Genomic DNA, 22,571 nt, shown 5'->3' with positions numbered 1-22,571 from the left:
CGGCGGCGGCGCAAAATTTGAACCTGCAGGGTGGGAGACAGTTACAGGCAAGTTACTAGTGGAGTTGGTAGGATGCCCGTTCAGGCAGGAGATAGACGTTCTGGAACGCTGTTGGTTGGACGCCGACGCCTTCAGATGGATGCCAATGGCACGATGGGTAGCCAGGCCGAGGGACAACTGAAGGGGGTGTCAGGAAACGGATTTTGGGGTTTGCCTGAACTCAGTACATGTACTTTGGAGAGGTAATTATGGAGTGCGGATGCCCAGGTGTAGACTTGGAGGAGGAGGAGGAGGAGGAGGGGAGGGAAATAAACTGCTCAAGATAGAGTCAAGAGGAATGAGCGACTTGTAAGACGCTCCAAACCACTGAACTGCGTGGTGTGAGATTCGACTGGGAAAGGGAAAGGGAATAAAATCAGAGTGGAAATGCAAATGGTTGTTGCTCGAGGGGGAGGGGGAGGAGCAGTAGCAAGCAGCAGACAGCAGCAGTCTGTCTGTGACTGCACGAGTCGTTTGCCGCTACTAGGAAGTGGCGGGAGGAAAATGCTATCTTGCTCGGCAAAGTTAAAGAACCTGGGGCAGCCTGGGGGGTCCGAATTGAGCAGCACTTACAGGCCCTTGGGCCTGTAAATCTTGCATTAGAGCCCTGTAACGTCTGATGGGTGGTGGCCAATGATCGACAGGTGGATAGAGCCAGGGACCAGGCGGTGCTGGTGCCCTCCCCAGAGCGGACTCGTCCCGCTGAGCTAGTTCGTTGCCAGCAATATTGGGAGGCCATAGCTTACCCCAGAGCCCATGACGAGCCTACAGTACAAGTTAGTAATGGACTCAAACTACTCGTATGTTGAGGCGAGAGCAAGCTAGCTGTGATGCACTCCAAACTCACTTTCCCTGCCAGCCTGCACACTACTCCGTACTACCAGTAAACCAGAAGGTTGCGAGGTACTTGGTATCCGCCCCAGTCGTGTGCTACACACTACTAAATGCCCTGTACTAGTTTTGGTAGGTAGGTAGATGGTGAGTTGTGAGTCTTACCTGTACGCCTTGAGGGTAATATGCATCACAGAGCATGCACTTGGTACTACCGCTGAATAAACAGAGTCAGATGGACAACATGACAGTTGCGGGTCCTGTTATCCTCGTCCGGCGCTGGCGGCAGGGCATGTCTGGGGGACGTCGTACCTCGTACGGACCACGGATACCTGGACCGCTGGATGCCCATGTCAAGTGCTACTGTTAAGCGTCCTTCATAACTGTCTCCTCCTAGCTAGAGGTACTTCCATGCAGGCGATGCTTCCGGCACTCACGATCAGGCTCAGCACATCAGCACCACAGCAAGCATTCTGAGTCTGAAAAGAACCCGCTCGAGGCCGAGCTCGAGGCCGAGCTCGAGGAGAGGATGCATACTCGTACCTACCTCCCTGGGTAGTTAGGTGCTCCGTCGAGCCGCTCAGGCACTGGCGTCCACTCTCCTGGTCTGACTGGTCACTGCATCCACCCCACCTCATCATTATCCGCACTGTTGCATTGTTTGATTCGGACCAAGATCCCTGATTCCCTGAACATGGCGGATTGTCGGCACCATCTCTGGCCTATTTTTCTTCTCGCAGCGCCATCCATTTCAGAATATTGGTGTTGATAAGACAATGCAGGAGGAGCATGTGGCAAGCGCCACAAACGTAAGAATAGATTGAGAGCAACAGTAAAGCTCGTTGAGGTGACGGCGCTATGCAACTTTCAATTACTTGGACGAGTACTCCGTACTCCGTACCTAACACGCTCCACGGTGGCTTGGAGGCGCCATTGGCCCCTGGGTGTACATCGCGCATTGAGTGGTAGGCTTCTGCGCCAGATAGAATTCGGCAATGCATAGTAGACCTCAGAGCAAGAGATACAAGCTGCTGCACAACTTGGGCCGGCCTTTGAGCGACCACTAGAGAGGGGTGGTGCCCAGAGAACTCCCGGGGCTCTCTCGGGCCAATCTCCAGGGTTCCGGGCCCCCTAGCCTCCCAAGTTCCTCAGGGTGTGGAACTGCGTACTGTGGGTAGGTACCTACCAACTCGTAGCCTGTAGGCCAAGTCAGGACTCCAGAGGACTTGTACTCCCTAGAGTCACACGAAACGAAGCCCTTGAGCAACTATCTAACCCACTAATACAGTAGCTTAACTCACTGAGGACAAACTAACTTAAGTAACTGTAGTCAAATAAGCCCCTCCTGCAGCTCATCTCCAGGGTACTTTGCACACCGGCCCCCGTACGAGGGTCCTCCGTCCTGGCGAATCCCTCCAGCGATCAGCCATCATTATTACTCCATACAGAGGATTCTTGCCCACTCTTCTTTCCCATGTGCGCCCGCCCCAAACCCGCATTCACTACGAGTACGTAGAAAATAGTAAGCGAAGCCCATCTTTCTCGTATACGGCATGACTCTGCCACTTACATTATGTATGAGCCGACTCTTTTATCGCCGCATCCTTCATGCTGCTGTAGAAGGGACTGCCCCTTCAGAATTCCAGAGCTTTGGTCGTTCCGGGTTTAGGACCATCATTTTCTGAAACACGGTGTCGGCGAGGCCACCTCGATGGACTCCCCACTCTCATCCTTGCCCTCTGGAGGATGGGAATATTTGTAGCATGGCTTTACCGATACACGCACAATTGTGACAATGTGCAAGCTTTCCAGAAAATAGCCTGAAGCATACAAGGGTACGTACCACCTATTTCTGTTCTCACTCACATCCCAAGGGTCCACATCTTCCAACCCCAGCACCCATCGATGATGTCCAAGCTCGACAACGCTCGACACCGTCAACCCTGTTGGCTGGCATGGTTGGCCCAGAATGGCGCCTTTCCAGTTTGTACTCGGCTTCCGACTTACTTTATGGATGCGATATTATCAGCACGCCAAATCCTAGAGCTATAACTCTCATTTGTGTACTTTTCCTGCCCTAGGCCCCATGCATGGATCCTAATCAAGTCCTTCATGGTTGCCAAATGAAGTGTGCATGATCATCTAGGGCGAGAGCAGAGTTGAGATGGTACTTTCTCCCTCTCTCGCAAGAAGTCTCAAGTGTGAATGTACAGTATGTAGCGGTGACCCTGAGATCCTCAATGATTAGATTTTGGGAACCACGTCGTCGGGCTCTCCGGAACGCGTCTGCCATCTAAGAGTCTGTTTTTTATATCTTTTGGATTAAATGCAATTACGATGTTGGACGGATGCCTCGTCAGCAGTGTTTCGAGCCAAAGGTGCTTCGCCACAGACCTACCAAGGGGGGACAACTAGGCCATGCAAAGAGCGAATCACTAGAACTCGGGTACGGATTGGAAAGGTCTTGTCCAAAAGGTTTGTATGCGACGCACACGGATATCGACAGTCAACTATCTCCCTGGAGAGAAACGTGGTCCCAAGAACGAAGGCTGATGCGGTTCGGCGTACCAAGTATCCGTACAACCCAGGTCACCAGAAAAATCTGGGGTGGTCATGAGACGGCTCGGTTCAATGATGCATAGCATCCAAAAAAGTCAAAACTGCGATGGGTATCCCCACAGTCTCGAATCATCCCTGTCACTGCCATGTTCTATCTAACGCGTCCTGGACTGGAGGCTGGATTTCTCACTGCAGTAGGGCCATTTCAGCAATATCATGCGGGAGCCTAAAGAATTGCCGTGGTGTTCTTCCTCTTCCATATCTGCAAAGCAGCAGTATCGATTCCGTGCCATGTATGCTCAAGCTGTCAGTCAGACCATCTCGTGGCAGCTGGCGAGGCACAAAGGGTTTCAGCCTCGTGACCTCGTCCAGCTGCCGTGATCAATGCTCAGCCCAAGGAGAATGAGCGGCTAGGCGTCCGTCAACTCTGCTGTACGTTCTATTACATGGAAGCTTTTGGCCCCCCGGTGGATAAGAGAGAACGGCACAACAAACAAAAAGTTCCTCAGCACACGTATTTCACCAGAAAAGTTGAATACGATCTGAAGGACGCGTCCCAGTCGCCCTAGCCTGGCGGACGACAAAGCCACACTTAAAAGACAACCTCTGGCTTGTCCCTGCGATGGCAATGACCGGCTATGATGGCCTTGATAGGTCGAGATTGACGAATCAGGCATGCAGATGAGGCATTGTCAGGTTTCAAAGCACCTGGGTCATTTGGTTCACAAGCCTGTCCCACGAGGCGCTAGGAACAGTTCTTGGGCCGTCTTGCCGTTCTCGGTACTCCGTACTTCATCCACACTCCAACAACGATGTATCCAGGACTAATTCCTGTTCGGAGGCTTTTGCTACTCGTACATCCAGAACGCCAGGTCTGGCCCACGAAGACGGGAAGTTTAACCATGGACACTAACGCTCCGGGGTGTTGCGAATGTGGCATCGAGAAAAGGCCCCTTGACTAGCACATCCTTTTCTGTAATCATTTCGTAGCTGGCTTACAACTGTCTGCCACACTGAGACTACTCGTACTTCAAGAGCAGGTCCCTTCAGTAAGGTCTCGATGAAGCCTGGCTGTTGGGGCGTAGGCCGGCGAGTTATCACCACAGCTTCCAGGGACCAGGCTTGCGGCGTTAGGCTCTGGATCGCCATCTTGCCAATCACGAAGCACCCGTGCCATGACGTGCCGTGTTTTCCACCAGAGCAGCTAGCAGATGCGCTTTGAGACACGATGATGACGTTGGCTTCAGAAATGGGATGAGACGACCGGTGTTCTAGAAACAATGCCGCAACCCGACCCTCTCCCACAACGAGGCCTCGTACCGAGTCTGAGATACTCGTAAATCCCTCGCAAATGAGAAGCAGAAAGCCGACTTGACGTATGTCCTTACAGTAGTGGTACGTGGTAGCACCTGAGCTGAACACCTGTTTGCATGTAGTAATGTCACTGGCCCTGGCCACGGGTACCCCGGACATCTCGGTCGATCTCGTCGCTCATTCCTCCACCAAGCTGTCATCGTTGGCACATCGTTTTCTTATCGATCAACCATAATGCGACCACTGCGATCTGCTCTAGGCCCTGCCTACTGGGCTGTATGGCTAGACGGGCGCAATAAATCAACATCTGCGGATCCGCGGTTGATCTGCACCTCGGGGGAAATGCAGAAGGGTACTCGTACTCGTTATACCAGATGTGAATGCGCACCTGACGACACAACCACTCCGTACCGCCTCTGCTGCTGCGTAAGGGTTTCGCACCTGCTGACTAGGATCGTAACAGAGGGGCAGCTGGCCGGCTGGTGGACTTCCCGCAGTGACTTCGGATCTAAGTGTTCCACATTCCGTTGGTAGGTCAGCACGTCTCTATCTAATTCGTACTCCGTCCACACCACACTAAGACGTCTCATTCACCCGGAATATAGCATGATGGCAGTTGAACCATGGCCCCATTGCATACGTGTTCAGGTAAAGCCGGCGCGTAAGGACCGGTATGCCGAAACCCTATTTTGTTCTTTGCGATCCACAAGATGAGAATCTGTTGCATATCATATGTATAAGGCTGGAGACTCATTTCACCATCGTTTTCATGCTTGGATGGCCCAACGTATTCCGGCCGAACACCGGCCGTCCTTGCAACCACCATTGGTGTCTCTACTAATAATCTTGAGACAATTCCAAAGCACCTTGGACGAGGTACTCCATACCCTCGGCGAGGTAACAACCTAGGTGCCGAATAGCCATAATGGGCTCCACTGGGCTTTGCCTCTTGGGCTTGCCAGGCATCGTGCACGCTGAGTCGACCAGCCTTTGTTCCATTGGCCTCGCTTGGAAGCCCAGACTACCCGAATAGGGTGAATGCTGCATCTCCCAATGCCCAGGCAGTCCTGGGCTGGGCGTGTGGGTTTCTGCTGGGTATCACAGACTCCAAGGCTTGTCCTTGAGATGACAAGACTCGCTATCAGATTCAATGCAGCTCCTCGCAATGAGCTCGTTGCGGAAAATATCCATTGCTCGCCTGGTGCCCGGCGCTGCCGGAAATGAGGAGTAGTGTTTAACTACAGCTAGCCTCCTACTATCTCAACTGATCACAAGTCGGCCTTGCATAGAGCGATTCATCGAAGCTCCCCTGAACTATCCTGCCATCCTCGCACTCGATCTCCACCCACTTCGCTTCATGCATGCACCGAGGTCCACCGATCCACTCCCAAAATTGAATCTCAATGCCAGGAGTTCCCAGCTTTGGCGCGGAGTGAGCCCGTCCAGGTCTCTTCTGGTAAATAGTTCAGTCACTTCACTCACCAAATCTCGGAGTGCATATGTTGGGAGTCTTGTGGCTCTCTGTGGCATATATGAATACGGGATGTTACTTTCTCGCCTCAAAAGGAGCCCACATACAACCACTGTTGACAGAGACAGATACCATATCAAATCTTATGTTTGCGGGTAGCTGCGCAGACTCATGTAATCAGTGCAGGATTCACTGGTCCACTTCCGGCGCTGTGCGAATGGGTCGTGACTATCTTACAACCATATCCAAACTCGCTACCATCAGTATCCGGTTTGAGATTGCACCGCCTATCTCAGCGCTAGCAGATGGCAATGAGTTTCACATGCTGCGCCTGACGCATAACATATGTGCCTCGCATGCAAGGATCAAAATGCTCCGTTGTCCCAGAGCACTGCGCTCTGCCGATGGGAGAAGATGTTGAGACCAAGTCTCAACAACGGGTCATGCCCAATACATTATTCAAACAAACGACCTTCCACATCCAAATTCGCTCCTAGTGCCGTGCTGGATCAGGCTGGATCAGGAGCAGGAGTATCGGGGCTGAAGCCGAGATAGTCATGCAGCAAGCAGTAGGATGCACAGCGGCGTGTTCGGACTTGCAGCCAGCATCCACTTCGTCTGACGGCAGCGGCCACAATGGCGACTTCATATGATCCTTGACCTTGACCTTGACCTTGACCTTGGGCTCCAACTTAGCACAATCACGTACGACGGCTTTCCTCCACTACTTGGCCCGCGCTGACTTGTCCACCCTGTGTAAACGGGCTCAGAGGCCTACCGTGGGATGGTGAAAAAGTGCAGCCATTTGTTGGGTTAACACATTGATGGCCAGCTCGATTCATAGAACAGAACAGCGCAGCGCAGCGCTCATGAATCGATCTACAACGTATCTGTACTTGCCGGGCGAGTTCCATGCAACCGTTTATGCATCGATCCATGATATATATATGCACTTGGCTGCGTGATTCACACTGGAGATTGACACACATGTACGCGTGATTGTAGAGAGATTATCTTTTTTTCTCCGTCAGCCTCGTAAAGATGAAATGATTCCATCAATTCATCCAGTCCTCACTCCAAACATCCTGAACATCCTCTCGTATTCAGTACGCTCATTTCCGCTCGATGCTCTGAGATGTGAAGGGACCGTCGCGCCGTATTCTTTGATCAGGCACTCAAACGGCCTCGCCTTGGGAGGCGGCGGTGGCGTCCTCGTTGTCTCATCTCGCATTTCCACATCTGCCGAGGCAGCCGTCGTCCTGGTTTCCTCTTTCCATTCCTGGAGATCTCCCCATAGGTGAAAGAGTCGCTCTTTGGTGCGTACCAATTCTGTCTTGTTCTGGGGATCTCGCATGTCATAGGCTATTTGATCGAGGAGGAACTCGCCGTCGGTATCCGCGACTAGTAGTTGCATTTGCACAGGTGCTATGTCACCGCGGTTGCTGGCCTTTGGTGCATGTTGCGCATCCTCAACGAGCAGGAAGAAGCGCCATACCCATTTTTTCTTCGATTCTGCATCGCTGTCACTGCCATCGAGCTCTGATGGATCATTATTCTCTGACTCAGGCTCTTCTCGCGGCACGGCAAAATCCTCCACATTGTCGGGGAAGAAATCAACCACCCGGACCTTTGACTTGTACTTGCAATTCTGGAACGGGACGCAAAAGCCGTTTCCGGTAGGTGTCGTTCTTTGCAAGGTTGTGGGATCGAGGATGTCTGCAATCGTTTTGTAGCGCACGTCTTCGTGGTTTTGACATCGGACGTTTTCGTTCAATGTACGCAGCGGCATCCTTCCTTCGAGGCTGGTCTTGATGGTTTCTTGGTCAGGGTCCGGCTTAGACTCGCGGTGCTTTTTCTTCTTGCGGTCTCTGGCTCTGGCTTTCTTGCTTTTGGGGGCGCTATCTTCCTGTGGAGGGTGCTCTTCATCGTCTGCTCCTAGTCTTTTTTTGGGGTGCTTTGCTTCGTATGTTTGTTTTCGGCTAAGGAGGTCCTTCATCAGTTGATCCTCGCTGTTTGCTTTCCAGCGCTTGACATTGACTCTGGTAGGGTGATCTTTTTCACCATGGCATTTACCTTCCAATTTCTTTCCATCACTGTCTAAACTAATGTGGACATTGCGTAAGTATACCAAGCCTCCTACTCTGACATTGTCAACAGCATAATAGTGATTAGCGTCCCATAGAGTGACGTTCATCGTCATGGTACCCCATGGTCCTGGCCAAGACTTGACTTTATGCTCGATGTAGCCGAACTCGTCACCGTCTTGTCCATCTTCATCACAACCATATGTATAGTTGTAAAGCTGAGGGTGTGAGGTGTAGTCTGTTATGTAGAGCTCGGTCCTATCCCCCTTCGAGAATATCCTGATTACTTCTCCCAAGAGTTCGACGAAAATACCTTGCTTCCCAAAGGGCACCTGTATGTCTTTGATCTCAGTAAACTTTCGTTTGCGAGGAGTGGCCTCAGCTCCGCTATTTCCCATGTTATTGCCTGTCACAACGCTGCATGAAGTGCGCCATCGGGTTGGATCTTCTTCTCCCGAGATGTAGCTTGCGTACTGCAGCTCTTTTGTACTGAGGCTAGACTTCGGGTCATTTGCGCTGCTTTGCTGCAAGCACCTGGCTGCCGCTTTCAGGTCGTCAAGTGTACCGCTCATCGCATCTTTAGGCAAGACAATCCACTCGGTGTTATAGCCTGACAAGCCAACGCGGCCGTTCCAGTCCATTGTCTTAACATTGCGCAGAATAACTACATCTCCTTGATTTTCAATTCGAGGTAGGCATGCCTCCTTTTTGTGGAAGAATCGAAACTCCATGCCTCCAGCGCCGTTCCATGTGGGATCATGTAATGTGAACTTAATAGTGTAGTCCGTGCCTCTAGTCTTCGTAGCTGGAAGAAAATCAATACAAACTCCAATCACGCTTTGTTGTCTGCCGGAGTCCCTTTCAGCAGTGCTAAGATCAACGTAGTTTGGTGGAGTGATCGTCCCCTTTTCGGAGCGTGGTGACGAGGCTGACATGGCTTTGCCAGCATCGGGTCACCTTGGGCTCAAGCCAGAGAGTGAGCACTCGCAGGAGTTAATGGAACTAATGATCTGTGGACAGCGTTTACGGTGTTGATAGGCCGTCTCTGTCAGTGATTTTAGGTGGTGCCTCCCACATCTGTTGAGCACTTGCAGGTTACAAGTGAACGCGGCACGCGTCCTGAACTTCTGACCGAAGCAGCCGCGCGATCACGTGATTTTGGCCGGTGCCAAGAGGCGGCATGCCAGAAAATGAAACCATCCAGCTGCACTGCACGTCCACCTTCTTGATCGCCCTGCCTTCATCACTTGCGCAACTGCCCCTCGCTGGTCGTCTACGTCTTTACGAGCGGTATCTTACTTCTTCCTTGACTCTCTCTGAATCCTTCTTTGGGACCAGAGCGATACTCCCTACTTATCATCAACTACGATTTGGTTGTCCCCGAAGCCGACACCATGGCTGAACGATACATCCCCGAACATCGCCGCACCCAGTTCAAGGCAAAGAACAGTTTCAAACCCGATGAGCTGCGTCGTCGACGTGAGGAACAGCAAGTAGAGATTCGACGACAAAAGAGAGAGGAAAATCTCGCCAAGCGAAGAGGTGTTCAGCGAGGCAATGGAGAAATCGGCATCGGTGGCGAAGCTGATAGCGATGATGAGGCTGGAACAATTGAGAGCGAAGTGAGTTATAGAACGAAGATGCCTGATTATGCTAACGCGTGTCTAGTTAAGCACAGAGTTGCCAGAAATGGTCAAAGGAGTCTTCTCCGATCAGATCGATGCTCAGATTCAAGCCACCACTAAGTTCAGGAAACTGTTATCCAAAGAACGCAATCCTCCCATCGAGAAAGTCATCGAGACTGGTGTTGTCAGTCGATTCGTCGAGTTCCTGCGCTCCCCTCACACTCTAGTACAATTTGAGGCAGCCTGGGCTCTTACCAACATTGCCTCCGGTTCAGCACAGCAGACTCAAGTCGTCATTGAAGCAGGTGCTGTCCCGATCTTCGTTGAACTTCTCAGTAGCCATGAGCCAGACGTCCGTGAACAAGCTGTGTGGGCCTTGGGTAATATTGCTGGTGACAGCCCCGCTTGCCGAGACTATGTCCTCAGCCAGGGGGCGCTTAAGCCTCTCCTAAATCTAATTGCTGATGGCCGGAAGTTGAGCATGCTACGAAATGCCACTTGGACACTGAGCAACTTTTGTCGTGGAAAAACTCCCCAGCCCGACTGGAATACTGTGAGCTTCCCACAATTGTGCCTCAAAACCTCGTGCTAACGATAACTAGATTCAACCTGCCCTCCCTGTTTTGGCGAAGCTTGTCTACATGTTGGACGATGAGGTCTTGATTGACGCCTGCTGGGCCATCTCCTACCTTTCTGATGGAGCAAACGACAAGATACAAGCAGTTATCGAAGCTGGCATTCCTCGTCGTCTGGTGGAGTTACTCATGCATGCTTCCACATCCGTCCAAACTCCAGCTCTCCGGTCTGTTGGTAACATTGTCACTGGAGATGACGTACAGACTCAAGTCATCATTAACTGCGGTGCTTTGACTGCCTTGTTGTCTCTTCTCAGCTCACAGAAAGATGGGATCCGCAAGGAAGCATGCTGGACCATTTCCAACATCACTGCAGGCAACTCCACACAAATCCAAGCCGTCGTTGATGCTAACATTATCCCTCCGTTGATCCATCTTTTGTCAAATGGGGACTTCAAGACCCGTAAAGAAGCCTGTTGGGCCATCTCAAATGCTACATCTGGCGGTCTTCAAAAGCCTGATCAAATCAGATACTTGGTCTCCCAAGGCTGTATTAAGCCTCTCTGTGATCTTCTTGCCTGCCCTGATAATAAGATCATCCAGGTTGCACTAGATGGTCTGGAGAATATTCTGAAGGTCGGAGAAATGGACAAGGAGGCGGCAGACAACCGCTCCACCGAGGGTCAAGTCAACCGTTATGCCCTATTCATTGAAGAGGCAGGAGGTATGGAAAAGATTCATGATTGCCAAAACAATGCAAACGAAGAAATCTACATGAAAGCATACAATATCATCGAGCGATATTTCTCAGATGAAGAGGATGCCGGTGCAGACATCGAAGAACTCGCCCCACAGGCCAATGCTACCGGTTTCACTCTTGGCTCCAACCAACCTCAGGGCCAATTCAACTTTGCAAACGGCAACGATACTATGGACATGTGATTGCCTCGAGTCCGAGATATGATTTCGCCACGATAGTTTGGAAGACTTCGTGGGAATGAGCAGTTCACGCCGCTGTAACCAGATGAATTGTGTGCCAACCGATCAAGTCAAAGAGTTGAGCATATCCTGGACAGCGAATCCCGGCGCCGCGTTTTGCTGAAATTGTATGAGTGCGCCAATCCCATACCCCTCAGCCCCATCATTCCGAACCCAGCACGAATTTCACGCGCCCAGCAAGCTCAGCACGATTTGAAAATCCCCCACGATCAGAACAGATGCACCATCATGTATACCCCTCGACACATTCGACATACCCCCGCACATCACCTGACCCAGCATGCGATAAAGGCGTTGTTTCGGCAGAATCTTGGAGGTGTCAAGCCCCGGCAATGCTCTCATGGAGGAGAGGAGATTAGGGTGGAATTATGAGATCAAGCAGGATAATGCAACAGACTTCGTTTAGCAAACTGAAGCTCTGCCCATGTACGTCGAACACCTTTCTAGAACCAATCCAAAAGAATCAATCAGCCTTCTTTTCTGTACCTCGCGGTTCATAGCCCGAGTTAATGGCATGACTTCGGTCTCAGATACCCGATATAGCAATAAATGGGCAGCCCTAGGCCCCTCAGAACCGTGCAGACCACCGACCGTTGGCCGGGGCGGCGGGCTACGTCAAGATGGATGGATGCGTGGAGGTACTTTAGGTACGAGGAGTAGATGTTCTGCAAAATTGATGAGCTTCTCCAAAGGTGCTCTGACCAGTTAGATGACGACATGAGTGATCGCCAACCCTCGTCTACAATGATGCTGAGTCCTTGACGCATCGGCGTGCATCCAAGTGGAGGCGCGACCCCTCGTGTTTGTTCTCGATTCTGCAACGGCATCCAGTATTCCCAAGGATTTGACAAATTGTCGTAACTGTACCCCGCAAAAGCCGGGTGAGGAGGCGGATAGTGGCTTAGCTGTCTTTGAACCGATTCCTACGCAACGTCCTGGAGCTGGAGCAAGAGGAGAAACGCAAACAGCTCACTGGTTACTCCGCTTTTTACATGAATATCCAAGCAAAACACGCACTGGTTTGGACAAGTACGGTTCTTGTAAGTGCCGTGAGAATGAGAATGAGTAAGGTACTCCGCAGTCTAGGGTATCTACCTACCTATATATACCAGAGTGTTATGGTGGTGTGATTGAGGTAAAGGATCACTTTGCGTCCGCCTCTAACCTACCTGGCTTTGAGATCATCGTTTTTGAGAATTGTCTCCCTTGCTATATAGCCTCTGAATATAACAACACTTGCCTGCAAGTACTTCCTTTGCCCAACATCCTTTACGTTGACCTGTCCAAAGAAGAGAGAAGACAATCGGGGATCAAGCCAGGTTTCAACTAGGGAAATATATAGCGATTTGAGATACGAGCGGATTCTGGAAAGACCCAGAGATTCAAAAGATGTCGTCCACCGATACTATGAGGGCGGTGAATTACCAGGGGGCGTTCAAGGTCAAGGTTGAAGACGTGCCGAAGCCACAGCTCGAGCATCCTGACGATGTTATCGTCAAGGTTACAACCTCAGGTGAGGACTTCTGTGATCTGGTCCATAAGTCGTTCGAAGAGTAGATAGATCGGAGACGAGGGAGGAAAATCATTGTGTTGTCCCTTTTTTTGTGGATGTGGGTTCTAACGTGGTGCAATCGGAACAGCAATTTGTGGCTCGGATCTGCATATGGTACGTTCTATTCACTCCGGACAGGGAAAATATGGCATATGGAAAGAGAGTTGACTTTGATGTTTAGTATGAAGGCCGTACTGGTGCACAAGCCGGTATCACATTTGGTATGTTGACTTTCAGACACCACCATACAGTACGGCATGAGGGACTCACCGTTGTTTAGGTCACGAGAACATGGGCATAGTTGACGAAGTGGGAACTGGTGTCAGCCTGTTGCAAAAAGGCGACCGTGTTGTCATGCCATTCAATGTCGCTGATGGGCGTTGCCGCAATTGTGAAGTGGGCAAAACGGCCTTCTGCACGGGGGTGAATCCAGGCTTTGCTGGCGGTGCATACGGATATGTGGCCATGGGTTTGTCTATGTCCCGAGTCTTGTTCTGAAATTCAACAGAGTGAACTAACCTTTTCCTTCTCTCAGGTCCATACCGAGGTGGACAAGCACAATATATTCGCATCCCCTTCGCAGATTTCAATGCTCTGAAGCTTCCACCAGGAAAGGAGCATGAATCGGACTTCATTCTTCTGGCAGACATTTTCCCCACGGGATGGCATGGTGTTTCTTTAAGCGGGTTCCAGCCCGGCGAGTCTATCGGCGTTTGGGGCGCGGGACCAGTCGGGCTGATGGCCGCGTACTCGGCGACACTCAGAGGTGCCAGCAAGGTCTATGTGGTTGACAGAGTCCCCGAGAGACTGGCTGCAGCCGAAAAGATTGGGTGTATCCCAATCGATTTCAGCAAGGGAGATGCTGTTAAACAGATCCTGGACCACAACGGCGGGATGCTCGACAGAGCCGTCGATGCTGTTGGCTACCAGGCTGTCGACACTGGAGGAAAGACCGAGCAGCCAAACATTGTTCTTGAGAACATGATTCAAGCCACAAGAGCTTGTGGTGGGTTGGGCATTCCAGGTCAGTGTCCCCTTGTTAAAGACATGACTGATCAGTCCATGTTTTTAACTATCGCTAGGTCTCTATGTCCCCACCGATCCAGGTGCGCCAGACGCGAACAGCGCAAAGGGCCGCATCAGTTTGAGTTTTGGCAAATTGTTTGAGAAGGTAATGAATGAACCCCAATGGGCATTGGGCCGTCAAAATGTCTCAGGCTGACTTTACCTCCTCAGGGGCTTTCGCTTGCCACCGGCCAATGCAATGTCAAGCAGTACAACAGATATCTCCGAGATCTGATCATTGCTGGGAAGGCGAAACCCTCTTTTGTTGTGAGCCATGAGATTGGTATCGAAGAAGCAGAGGTGGCGTACGACAAGTTCGACAAGAGAATCGAGGGATATACCAAGGTGTTGATCCATCCCAATGGGCCGTTGTGAGATGAAAATAGTGGGTGTGAGGTACTCCGTACCAAGCACTTGTTACATGCTTCGTAAAAGAATGAACGACTCAGAAGCCTAATTGTACCACATCTTGCTCCTGTCCAATAATGGCTTGAGATCGCGAGCGTTTCTATCCACAGTGCGAGAACTCGTCAGCCTCGCCTTGACGGCCCAAGCCTGATCTGAGACAAGCATGTACAGTAAGCCCTGTGCTTCTGCCGAGCTTCATCTCAAAGAGCGAGGTTATTTGTGTCAATAGAACGATCGCTGTCAACTCATGACTCTCTCGGACAATAGTCAATTGCAGGTAGGATACAGTATCCGGTAGAACCAACAGAGTTGAGCCCCCCGACAGGGTTCTGATGGTTGTTCGTATTTCCTCTCTCGTATTCTCGGTGTGCTAGGAGAATTCGTCCTTGTTATGAGCGCTGTTATTGGCCATATCTATCTTGGCGGTTTCATATGTTTTTGGCTGGTCGAATTGGCAAAAGTGCCATTGTTCATTCCGCAGCCAAAAGCAAACGGCGTTGCTCCCTATCAATTTCTTGACCTCTCCCCTTGTGTGCATTCTACCCTTGTGTACGAGTACTCCGTACAGAGCAGCAGCCGGTCACTACTCCATACAAGGCAGTAGGTTCGAGCACAGTGCAACTCTTCATCAACGGCACTTCCGCGAATAGGTTACTCAAACCCTGCCAATCTTGGGCTTGTCCAACTCGTGATATTCGTGTGGCTCTAACCTGGCACTATGCACCACGTTCATTGATATCTAGCTCTCGATCTCTGCCCCATACCGAGCCTGATCCACCTTGGCCGTTGTCTAGCCCCTAGATTCACGCTTTGACAAGCATGCTGATCCCGACTTTTGATATTGCTTATCGAATCATACCACTGGAGCAAGAAAACGCTCGACCCAAATCACCATGGGATCCCAGTCTTGCCGATGTTGGCAAATAGGGCATCAATGACTCCCCCTGTTCCATCTAAAGCGAATCAAGGCGGCTCTGGTGACTAGCCTGGTCAACGGCCAATATGCTCTTCCAGAGCGGCTGCTCGAATGGGCCCAATATTATCTGCTACTTAACGCATTCATAGAGTCCCAGGTCTCTCTATCTATGTGGTTCTCTTCTCTCGATGTTCAACTCCACGCCCACCTGAAAGAGATGTCGCATATTTGATGCCGCATTCTTGTGAGTGTTGTTAACTTTTGATTAGGTGCACCGGCAGATCGACCGACCACTTGCGTTCAACCCCAGCACACGATCCAAAAATGATATCGTTGACCGTCGGATACGTCTCCGGTATTATAGCTGCCGCGATTTTCCTTCTCCAGTTTGTGATCCCGAATGCCCTGATTGTTGTGTTGGTCGGGCTCCTCAAGGACGAACACACCACAGTAACGTGGTCAGTGGTGGAGCGAAGTCTGTTAAGTTCGCTGTGGCCATTGTTTCTGCGCGCCGAGTCCACCGCAAGCAGAGGGGTTGATCGGCGAGTCAGACTCCTGACATGGTTGAGACCACTGGCTCTGGGTCTTGTAACCATAGCAGCTGTTGTGACCCCGTTGGGACTTTATGACGATATTGTACCATCCAGACAGGAACAGAACATCGAGTTTGCGTATATGCAGGACTCTGGCCCTATGGGATATGGGACACCTGAACGTGCCTCCAACAGCATAGGTTATACACGAGTTTGTGGTTCGCGTCTCCCAATGCAGTGTCCAGGGACTACCGTGGAGATCACGTTCTTTAGCAACGAGACTTATTATGAAGCGAATATCACCAACGACGACTACGACATACGAGTACCACGAGCTCTAGCCGAGATCTACCAGAGCGGTCTAGCTGAGCAACCACAGAGTGTATCAAGCTTCTTTGACATTCAATCGAGACAGTATTCATTTCAAAACCAGAGTGGAATCCTGAACAACCAGAAATATGTCGTTGAATCCTTCCGATTTCTTACCAGTATCATTTTGAATGACGCCATCGAGCCGGTCGAGGGCCTTGTGGTGGACACCCAGACTGGAGGAATCGCTTTCCGGAACCATACCGTGCCGCTGGGGATGAAGTTTGGCGCTGAGTGGACAGAGGACCTGCTCTGGGTTGAGCCTGAAACAGCTTGTGTGAACACCAATATTTCGGTTGAGTTCAAAATCCCTTACACGGGCATTTCAAGCTTCAATTTAGAGAATATATCGTTGGTTGATGACGGGGGTTTCGCCAACTTGGTTCAGCATTGGCCTGTTGTCGATGTATGGAATGCCCAACGCGAACCGAATCTTCGTAACAGGGCTTATAAAGCGGCCTGGATGACAAATGCATATAGTGAGTCTTCTTCCCTACGATTTCCCATATCCAATCCAACCCCATGCCTTCTCAAAGTATTCGAGTCACAAAACTAACCATGTTTATCTCACCAAAACAGCCATGCTTGTTATGAATATAACTCGACCCGCTCCTGACGCTTTCGCTTACTTGAATTCCAAGATCGGGGACAAATTTCCAGTTACTGACGACCAGACGACAGGAGCCAAGGTGGGAGGGATATTTATGGAAAATATGTTCACCTCGCTCTTGAATCCTGATGGCTTTTTGTCCAACACAAGCATTGCAGAAAATCCCCGGCTGAATTACTCGAACCCGTTCGGCCTATCCTTCCAGAACTACACGGATATATCAACGATATGCTCGGGAGCGGGGGGTACTGACAAAGCTAATATTAGCAACATTCATGTAGAGTGCGGCCTGATATTTGGCGCAGCGCAACGAAAGGACGGCTCCAAAAGCTTGGTATTTGAGCCAGAGTCATGGTGGACACAGCCAGTGTATAGCTGTGCTAGCACATCCAAGGCTAGCATCAAGGAGACTGTCTTCAGGTACAACGTGACGGAAATGTCTGGCAACACACTCAGGGCTCTTTCGGTTGTCAGTGTGAACGAGAAGATTTACCCTGACAATCAATCGATGCCTCTCTGGGGTGTAGAAAGTCCGCCTGGATGGAACCTGAGCGAAATAAGTCAGCTCTGGGGTCTCATTTCGCGGGATATGGAAAAATCAGCTAACCTGTCCACGATTCGCGCCCCTCATCTTTACCTGCCAGGAAATGGAGGCTTCTTCTCGACAGGTATTCCTGGTTCAAGTAACTTACCAGCAGGCGATGGCATAACAAATCTGCTAGCTGGCGTCTATGGCAACCCCTATTCCAGTAGTGGTTTGCCTGACTATACCGGCTCATCCAACATGGCGATGTAAGTGTTTGAGCGTGTTTCCCTTGGGTGTGACTGACCACGTTCTGAAATGGGTTGCTCCTTGCTTTGCCCTCTTGATCAATGCAACTAACTGTATAACGAACTGTAGGTATGCTAGATGGCGAGATCTCTCAGTCAACGATGGTTCGATCAACAAGATCCCCAACCTCATCTGGACAGACCTAGCAGCAAACATGCTTATCGGTACCAGGAGTTGGGCATCGGGCAAGGCGCTTCCTTCGAATCTGCAAAAACGCGATGAATCGAACAGCGGTGGTGATGAGAAGACGACTGTCCCCATCACCGTGTACAACCGACGTATTCGGTATCACTGGCCATTTGCAATTCCAGCATTTGTTTCGCTCTTTCTTTTCGGGGCGGTCGTCATTGCCGCGGTTGCGTCATTCGTCTCAGGGAGAGGTGTGCCTGCGCGTGTCCGACATTATCTCTTCCACTTGTCTTCAGGGCGACTGCTCGGGGCAATGCAATATCCAGGGGAATGCGACAGACGCGCACCAAGCAATGAATGGATTGCGCGAGTTGGTAGCAAACCTAGTGATTTGCGATACCATAGGGGCACCGGTGATGCGATCGATTCACTCCTGAATAAGGAGCCCCTGACTGGCACTGAGAAACCAGATGGCGTGACACAGGCGAATGAGGTACAGTCAACAGCCAAAAGGGATGGAAAGGATTACCTGCCCCAGCCCGAGTACACCAAAGTGCCGGAAGACGATCAGGCTCAAGGGCAGGGTCGAACAGAACGATGAAACGGACAGCGACAAGGATGCTGAGGATGATTGTTGTGCCACCACCTAGGTACGAGTTACAAGAGTGTTGTTTTTAACCCGGGCCGAATTTCCAGAACTCCCAGAACTTCTAGAGTGTGTCACCACGAGAGTGCTCCTCAATTAATTGGCACCGAACATGAACCCATTTGGAAGCACTTGATGATTGCATTACTTCTATTCTTCCTTCTCAAGGGGTACGAGAACAGTGGTTATCAGACAGCGCAATTCTTTGATGACCAGGATCATGAGATTAATTTACTACTACTACTACTACTACTACTCCGCGAGGATGGGTTGCGCGTCGCTGCTGCGTAATGTGGACTCTACGGAGGACTTTCGTGAGTAGTACCGAGTGTTTGTAAGTACAATCTGCGCGGTCGTGCCGAATACCACTCAGCTCAAAGGCCCACTGGACGTCCAGCAAGCGCAGTGCGGGCTCGCAATTGGGAAGCTTAAAAAGGTCATTCAGATGCGCTGAACAGGCTAGGAGAAGGGGATCAGGGTCCTCGACTCCCATAGGATCCAATGACGGGCCAAAGTGGATGCCATGTGGGAGAGTCGGCTCCAGCCATAAGACGGTTGGCCGGACACTTCTGTTCAGCAAGTGGTCCAAGCCTGGACTTCTTGGGTGCTGTTCCGTGCTCCTGGTGGTCTAAGCACATTAGCTAGTGCCGCAGCTAGTGATCAATATTCTTCGTTTTGATCAAGATGGTACGGCACCTTCGAGTCCTCGGCAACAAGTTTACGACTACTGTACGGATAGGTAGTCAGCACATCCCGGCCCACGCGAGGAAGGATGTTGGGAATCTCATCGTCGTACATCCTCGTACTCGTAAGTCTCTGGTTATCGAAGGAGTAGCAGCATATGTGCATACGCTGTTGTTGTGGCTGCACCGCTGGAGAGAATCGGCTCATAGCTACGCGTAGGCGCGACGGGGGGGGCGAGGGCTCCCTGAACAGGAAGGTCAAGGGGGCCTGCCAGGGGTGCCCGTGACCACCCGCAGTCGCAGTCGCAGTCGCGCAGCTGAGGCCGAGGCCGAGGCCGAACCCGAACGAGGCCGAGTCCTCTACGAGTACTAGCTACTTACTCCAGACTGAATAGTGAATACACGCCATGTCGCCATCACCGCCCAGGAATGTTCCTGGGTGGCTGCCTGGCCTCTGCCGCTGGTTACCATCACCTGTCAATGTTGCCCCGGGCGGGATTCGTGCTTCGTGATTCGTGACAGAGTTGTCGGAACTGGGAACGGAAGTCCACTGGGGCAGGAGTCAAGTCTGGCTTCAGTGCCACCTGCTCACTTCAAGTTCCAGTAGTTCGTATGGTAGGGCCGCCCACACTGTCTTTCCTCGCCCATCTTTGTTGCAATGACGCGTCAAAGGTGCAAGACCTCCTGTATGTCCTTGTGATTGCTATAGTACTCCGTTCGCCGTACGGAGAACACAGTTCCAGGCACACAATATTCCTTTCAATGCTAAATATTCCTGCTGTCCCTGACGGAATTCCTTCTGTCCACGGCGGGAACGATTCCTACAGAATCCACCACTGATGCCACACTTCTCGATGTCTTAATGCAGTCGAGTTGGCGTCGGCGTCAACCCTTCGGCCCAGAACTCTGTCGTCCTTGAAGCCAGATCCAGATCTTGCTTTGGGACTAATCCAGTCGGCACCCATCCTGCTGCAGCTAGATCCAATCCTCTTAAAGACTACACCGACTGCTCATCCGTCTCCCTCTCAACTTCTTTTTTGCCTTTCCTTCCACCCTCCGAGCGCATACCCGACACACTCACCTGCCTGCATCGACCTGCAGAATCCTGTCACTCGTTGCCTATCGTCAAGCAATCGTTGCAACCGCCAGTGTTCGCTTTCGGCAGTCCCCCACCTTCCCTAACTGTGTATCGATTACCCAATGCACCAAGTGCCACTCCACACCGCCCGGCCGCTGACCTCAGCACCTTGAACTACGAGGCACCCACGAGGCACCCACGAGGCACTACCGTACCACCCGGTCCCCTGCAAGAGCCACCACCAGGAGAACAGGACCCGACACCTCGGCTGTCCCCTCCAAGCCCTCCGGTAGCCCTCACCCGAAGCCCTTCCAGCCTCCAAATCCCAGATCCCAGGCCCCAGGCACTGAGGATCGCGGTCCCAATCCGCATCCTCACCACCCCTCCATTTCTCATCCTCAGCCTTCCGCCAGACTGCATCTGCGGTCGAAGCATCACGAGTAATGACTCCCTCGGCCATCCGAACCTTCCGCCACGATCATAGCCATCCCTTCGAGAACGAATCAGCTTCTGCTACAGAGAGTGTTCCTTTTCTAACGCAGGAACGGTCTTTCGACTGCGGCCCCGGCCTTGAGGATGGCTTCTTAAAAGACTCCACTACCCGCGGTCGCCCAGATGACATAAAATCAGTAAAGGTCACCTGCTCTTCTGACGATGGTGATGATGGTGACGATGATGATGTGGCATGCTCTTGCCGTTGTTGTTCTCAAAGGTCCCCATACTTCCGTTCCACAAGGTGGTGGTCGTGGAATCCATTTCGCCGATTTTCCTGGATAAGAAGAACGGTAGCCCACAAACGTCGTGCCTCTGAGAAAGCCACTCGTTCCAAGTCAAGGTTGTCCACTCCATTGCGGAGGGTTTTGCGCCTACTGGCCATTGCGCTGATGCTGCTGTAAGACATTATACCTTGGACATCTTCCTGACCAGTTGACTGAACTGACCTTGCAACAGTGGAATCGTCGAGTTCATCATATTAGCATGTGGTTTACTCACAGCTTTCTTCCCCGACGAACTAGATGATTCCCTCGACTCCTTAAAACCGACGGGAAGGTTTCCCCCGGAGTTGGGACGATGGCCAACAGACTTCTCGGCTGGCATCCAACCCGTTGCTTGCCATTCTCACAATGACTACTGGCGCAAAGAACCACTCTTCTCCGCTCTCAATGCTGGCTGCACTGGAGTCGAAGCGGACGTCTGGCTCTTTGATAAAGATCTGTTCGTGGGTCATTCCACACAGTCACTGTCCTCAGCCAGGACCCTCCGCTCTCTTTACATTGATCCACTACTCAAGATTCTGAGTTCGCAAAATCCCCTCTCACAATTTCACCCCACAAGTGACCTTCCACCCAACGGCGTCTTCGACACAAAGCCATCTCAAACACTGATTCTACTCATTGATTTCAAGACTGACGGTGAGACACTTTGGCCATATGTCTCCGAACAACTGCAACAATTTAGAGAAAAGAAGTACCTTACCTACTTCAATGGAAGCAGCGTCGTCCAGGGGCCCATCACGGTTGTTGTGACGGGAAATGCCCCCTTCAGCAAAGTGGTAGCAAACCCACACTACCGCGACATGTTTTTCGACGCGCCACTCGATCTGATGGGCAAGCTTGTCGATCCTCCCGTTCCGTTTGGTGCTTCTCTTCCGAATGGTGAACCAACGGATGCCGTGCGAGCCACAAGCCCGAGCGAACGATCTGATCATAGTCAAGATCAAGGTCAAGGCCATTCCGGTTCTGCACCCAAAAATCCTGCCATTTATTCTCCTGCAAATTCTTATTACGCCTCTGTAGATTTCAGAGGCTCGATTGGCTTCCCTTGGAGGGGCCATCTCTCATCTGAACAAAAGGAAACAATTCGCAAACAAATTGCCGGTGCCCATGCCCGTGGCTTAAAAGTCAGATACTGGGGTGTACCGAGCTGGCCAAGAGGATTAAGAAACTACCTATGGCGAGTCCTTGTCCGTGAAGGGGTGGACTATCTAAGCGTGGATGATCTACACTCTGCCACAAAAGGTGACTGGGGCTGGGGAAGGAAAGGCCCTTGGTGGAGTGGTCCCTGGAGATTCTGGCCCTCCGATGCCAAATAAGAGGAGCATAGATTTTGGTTGCCCAATCTATGGCACAGTGATATTCATATGATACGATGATCGGAAAGAGGCTGGGAGTAAACACCGGTTGGAGGTGAAAATGTACCTCAACAAATAAGGACATCAATCCACATATGGGAAACGAATTGAAGAGCTCACGA

At 51.3% G+C, this 22,571-nt stretch overlaps 5 protein-coding genes across 5 annotated transcripts; 4 read left to right on the top strand and 1 right to left on the bottom strand.

The window, feature by feature from the left end:
* Positions 1-7,274: 7,274 nt before the first annotated feature.
* A1O9_08265 (uncharacterized protein) lies at positions 7,275-9,233 on the bottom strand (the record flags this gene model as incomplete). Its single annotated transcript, XM_013402651.1, has 1 exon — positions 7,275-9,233. The coding sequence occupies one exon, from the start codon at positions 9,231-9,233 to the stop codon at positions 7,275-7,277; it is 1,959 nt and encodes a 652-aa protein (XP_013258105.1).
* Positions 9,234-9,692: 459 nt separating this feature from the next.
* Positions 9,693-11,440, top strand: A1O9_08264 (importin subunit alpha-1; the record flags this gene model as incomplete). Its single annotated transcript, XM_013402650.1, has 3 exons — positions 9,693-9,920; positions 9,967-10,476; positions 10,526-11,440. The coding sequence occupies 3 exons, from the start codon at positions 9,693-9,695 to the stop codon at positions 11,438-11,440; spliced, it is 1,653 nt and encodes a 550-aa protein (XP_013258104.1).
* Positions 11,441-13,340: 1,900 nt separating this feature from the next.
* A1O9_08263 (alcohol dehydrogenase) lies at positions 13,341-14,489 on the top strand (the record flags this gene model as incomplete). The annotated part of the gene is made up of 4 exons (XM_013402649.1): positions 13,341-13,518; positions 13,585-14,073; positions 14,132-14,220; positions 14,286-14,489. 4 exons carry the CDS (start codon positions 13,341-13,343, stop codon positions 14,487-14,489), a joined length of 960 nt encoding a protein of 319 aa, XP_013258103.1.
* Positions 14,490-15,762: 1,273 nt separating this feature from the next.
* Positions 15,763-18,512, top strand: A1O9_08262 (uncharacterized protein; the record flags this gene model as incomplete). Its single annotated transcript, XM_013402648.1, has 3 exons — positions 15,763-16,819; positions 16,920-17,742; positions 17,852-18,512. The coding sequence occupies 3 exons, from the start codon at positions 15,763-15,765 to the stop codon at positions 18,510-18,512; spliced, it is 2,541 nt and encodes an 846-aa protein (XP_013258102.1).
* Positions 18,513-21,202: 2,690 nt separating this feature from the next.
* On the top strand, positions 21,203-22,410 carry A1O9_08261 (uncharacterized protein; the record flags this gene model as incomplete). Its single annotated transcript, XM_013402647.1, has 2 exons — positions 21,203-21,210; positions 21,270-22,410. The coding sequence occupies 2 exons, from the start codon at positions 21,203-21,205 to the stop codon at positions 22,408-22,410; spliced, it is 1,149 nt and encodes a 382-aa protein (XP_013258101.1).
* Positions 22,411-22,571: the final 161 nt, after the last annotated feature.

This window comes from Exophiala aquamarina (assembly GCF_000709125.1).
Source record: "Exophiala aquamarina CBS 119918 chromosome Unknown aczIA-supercont1.7, whole genome shotgun sequence".
Classification (NCBI taxonomy): domain Eukaryota; kingdom Fungi; phylum Ascomycota; class Eurotiomycetes; order Chaetothyriales; family Herpotrichiellaceae; genus Exophiala; species Exophiala aquamarina.
Note: the sequence above shows the minus strand (reverse complement) of the source record. Positions and strands in the feature narration are given on the sequence as shown.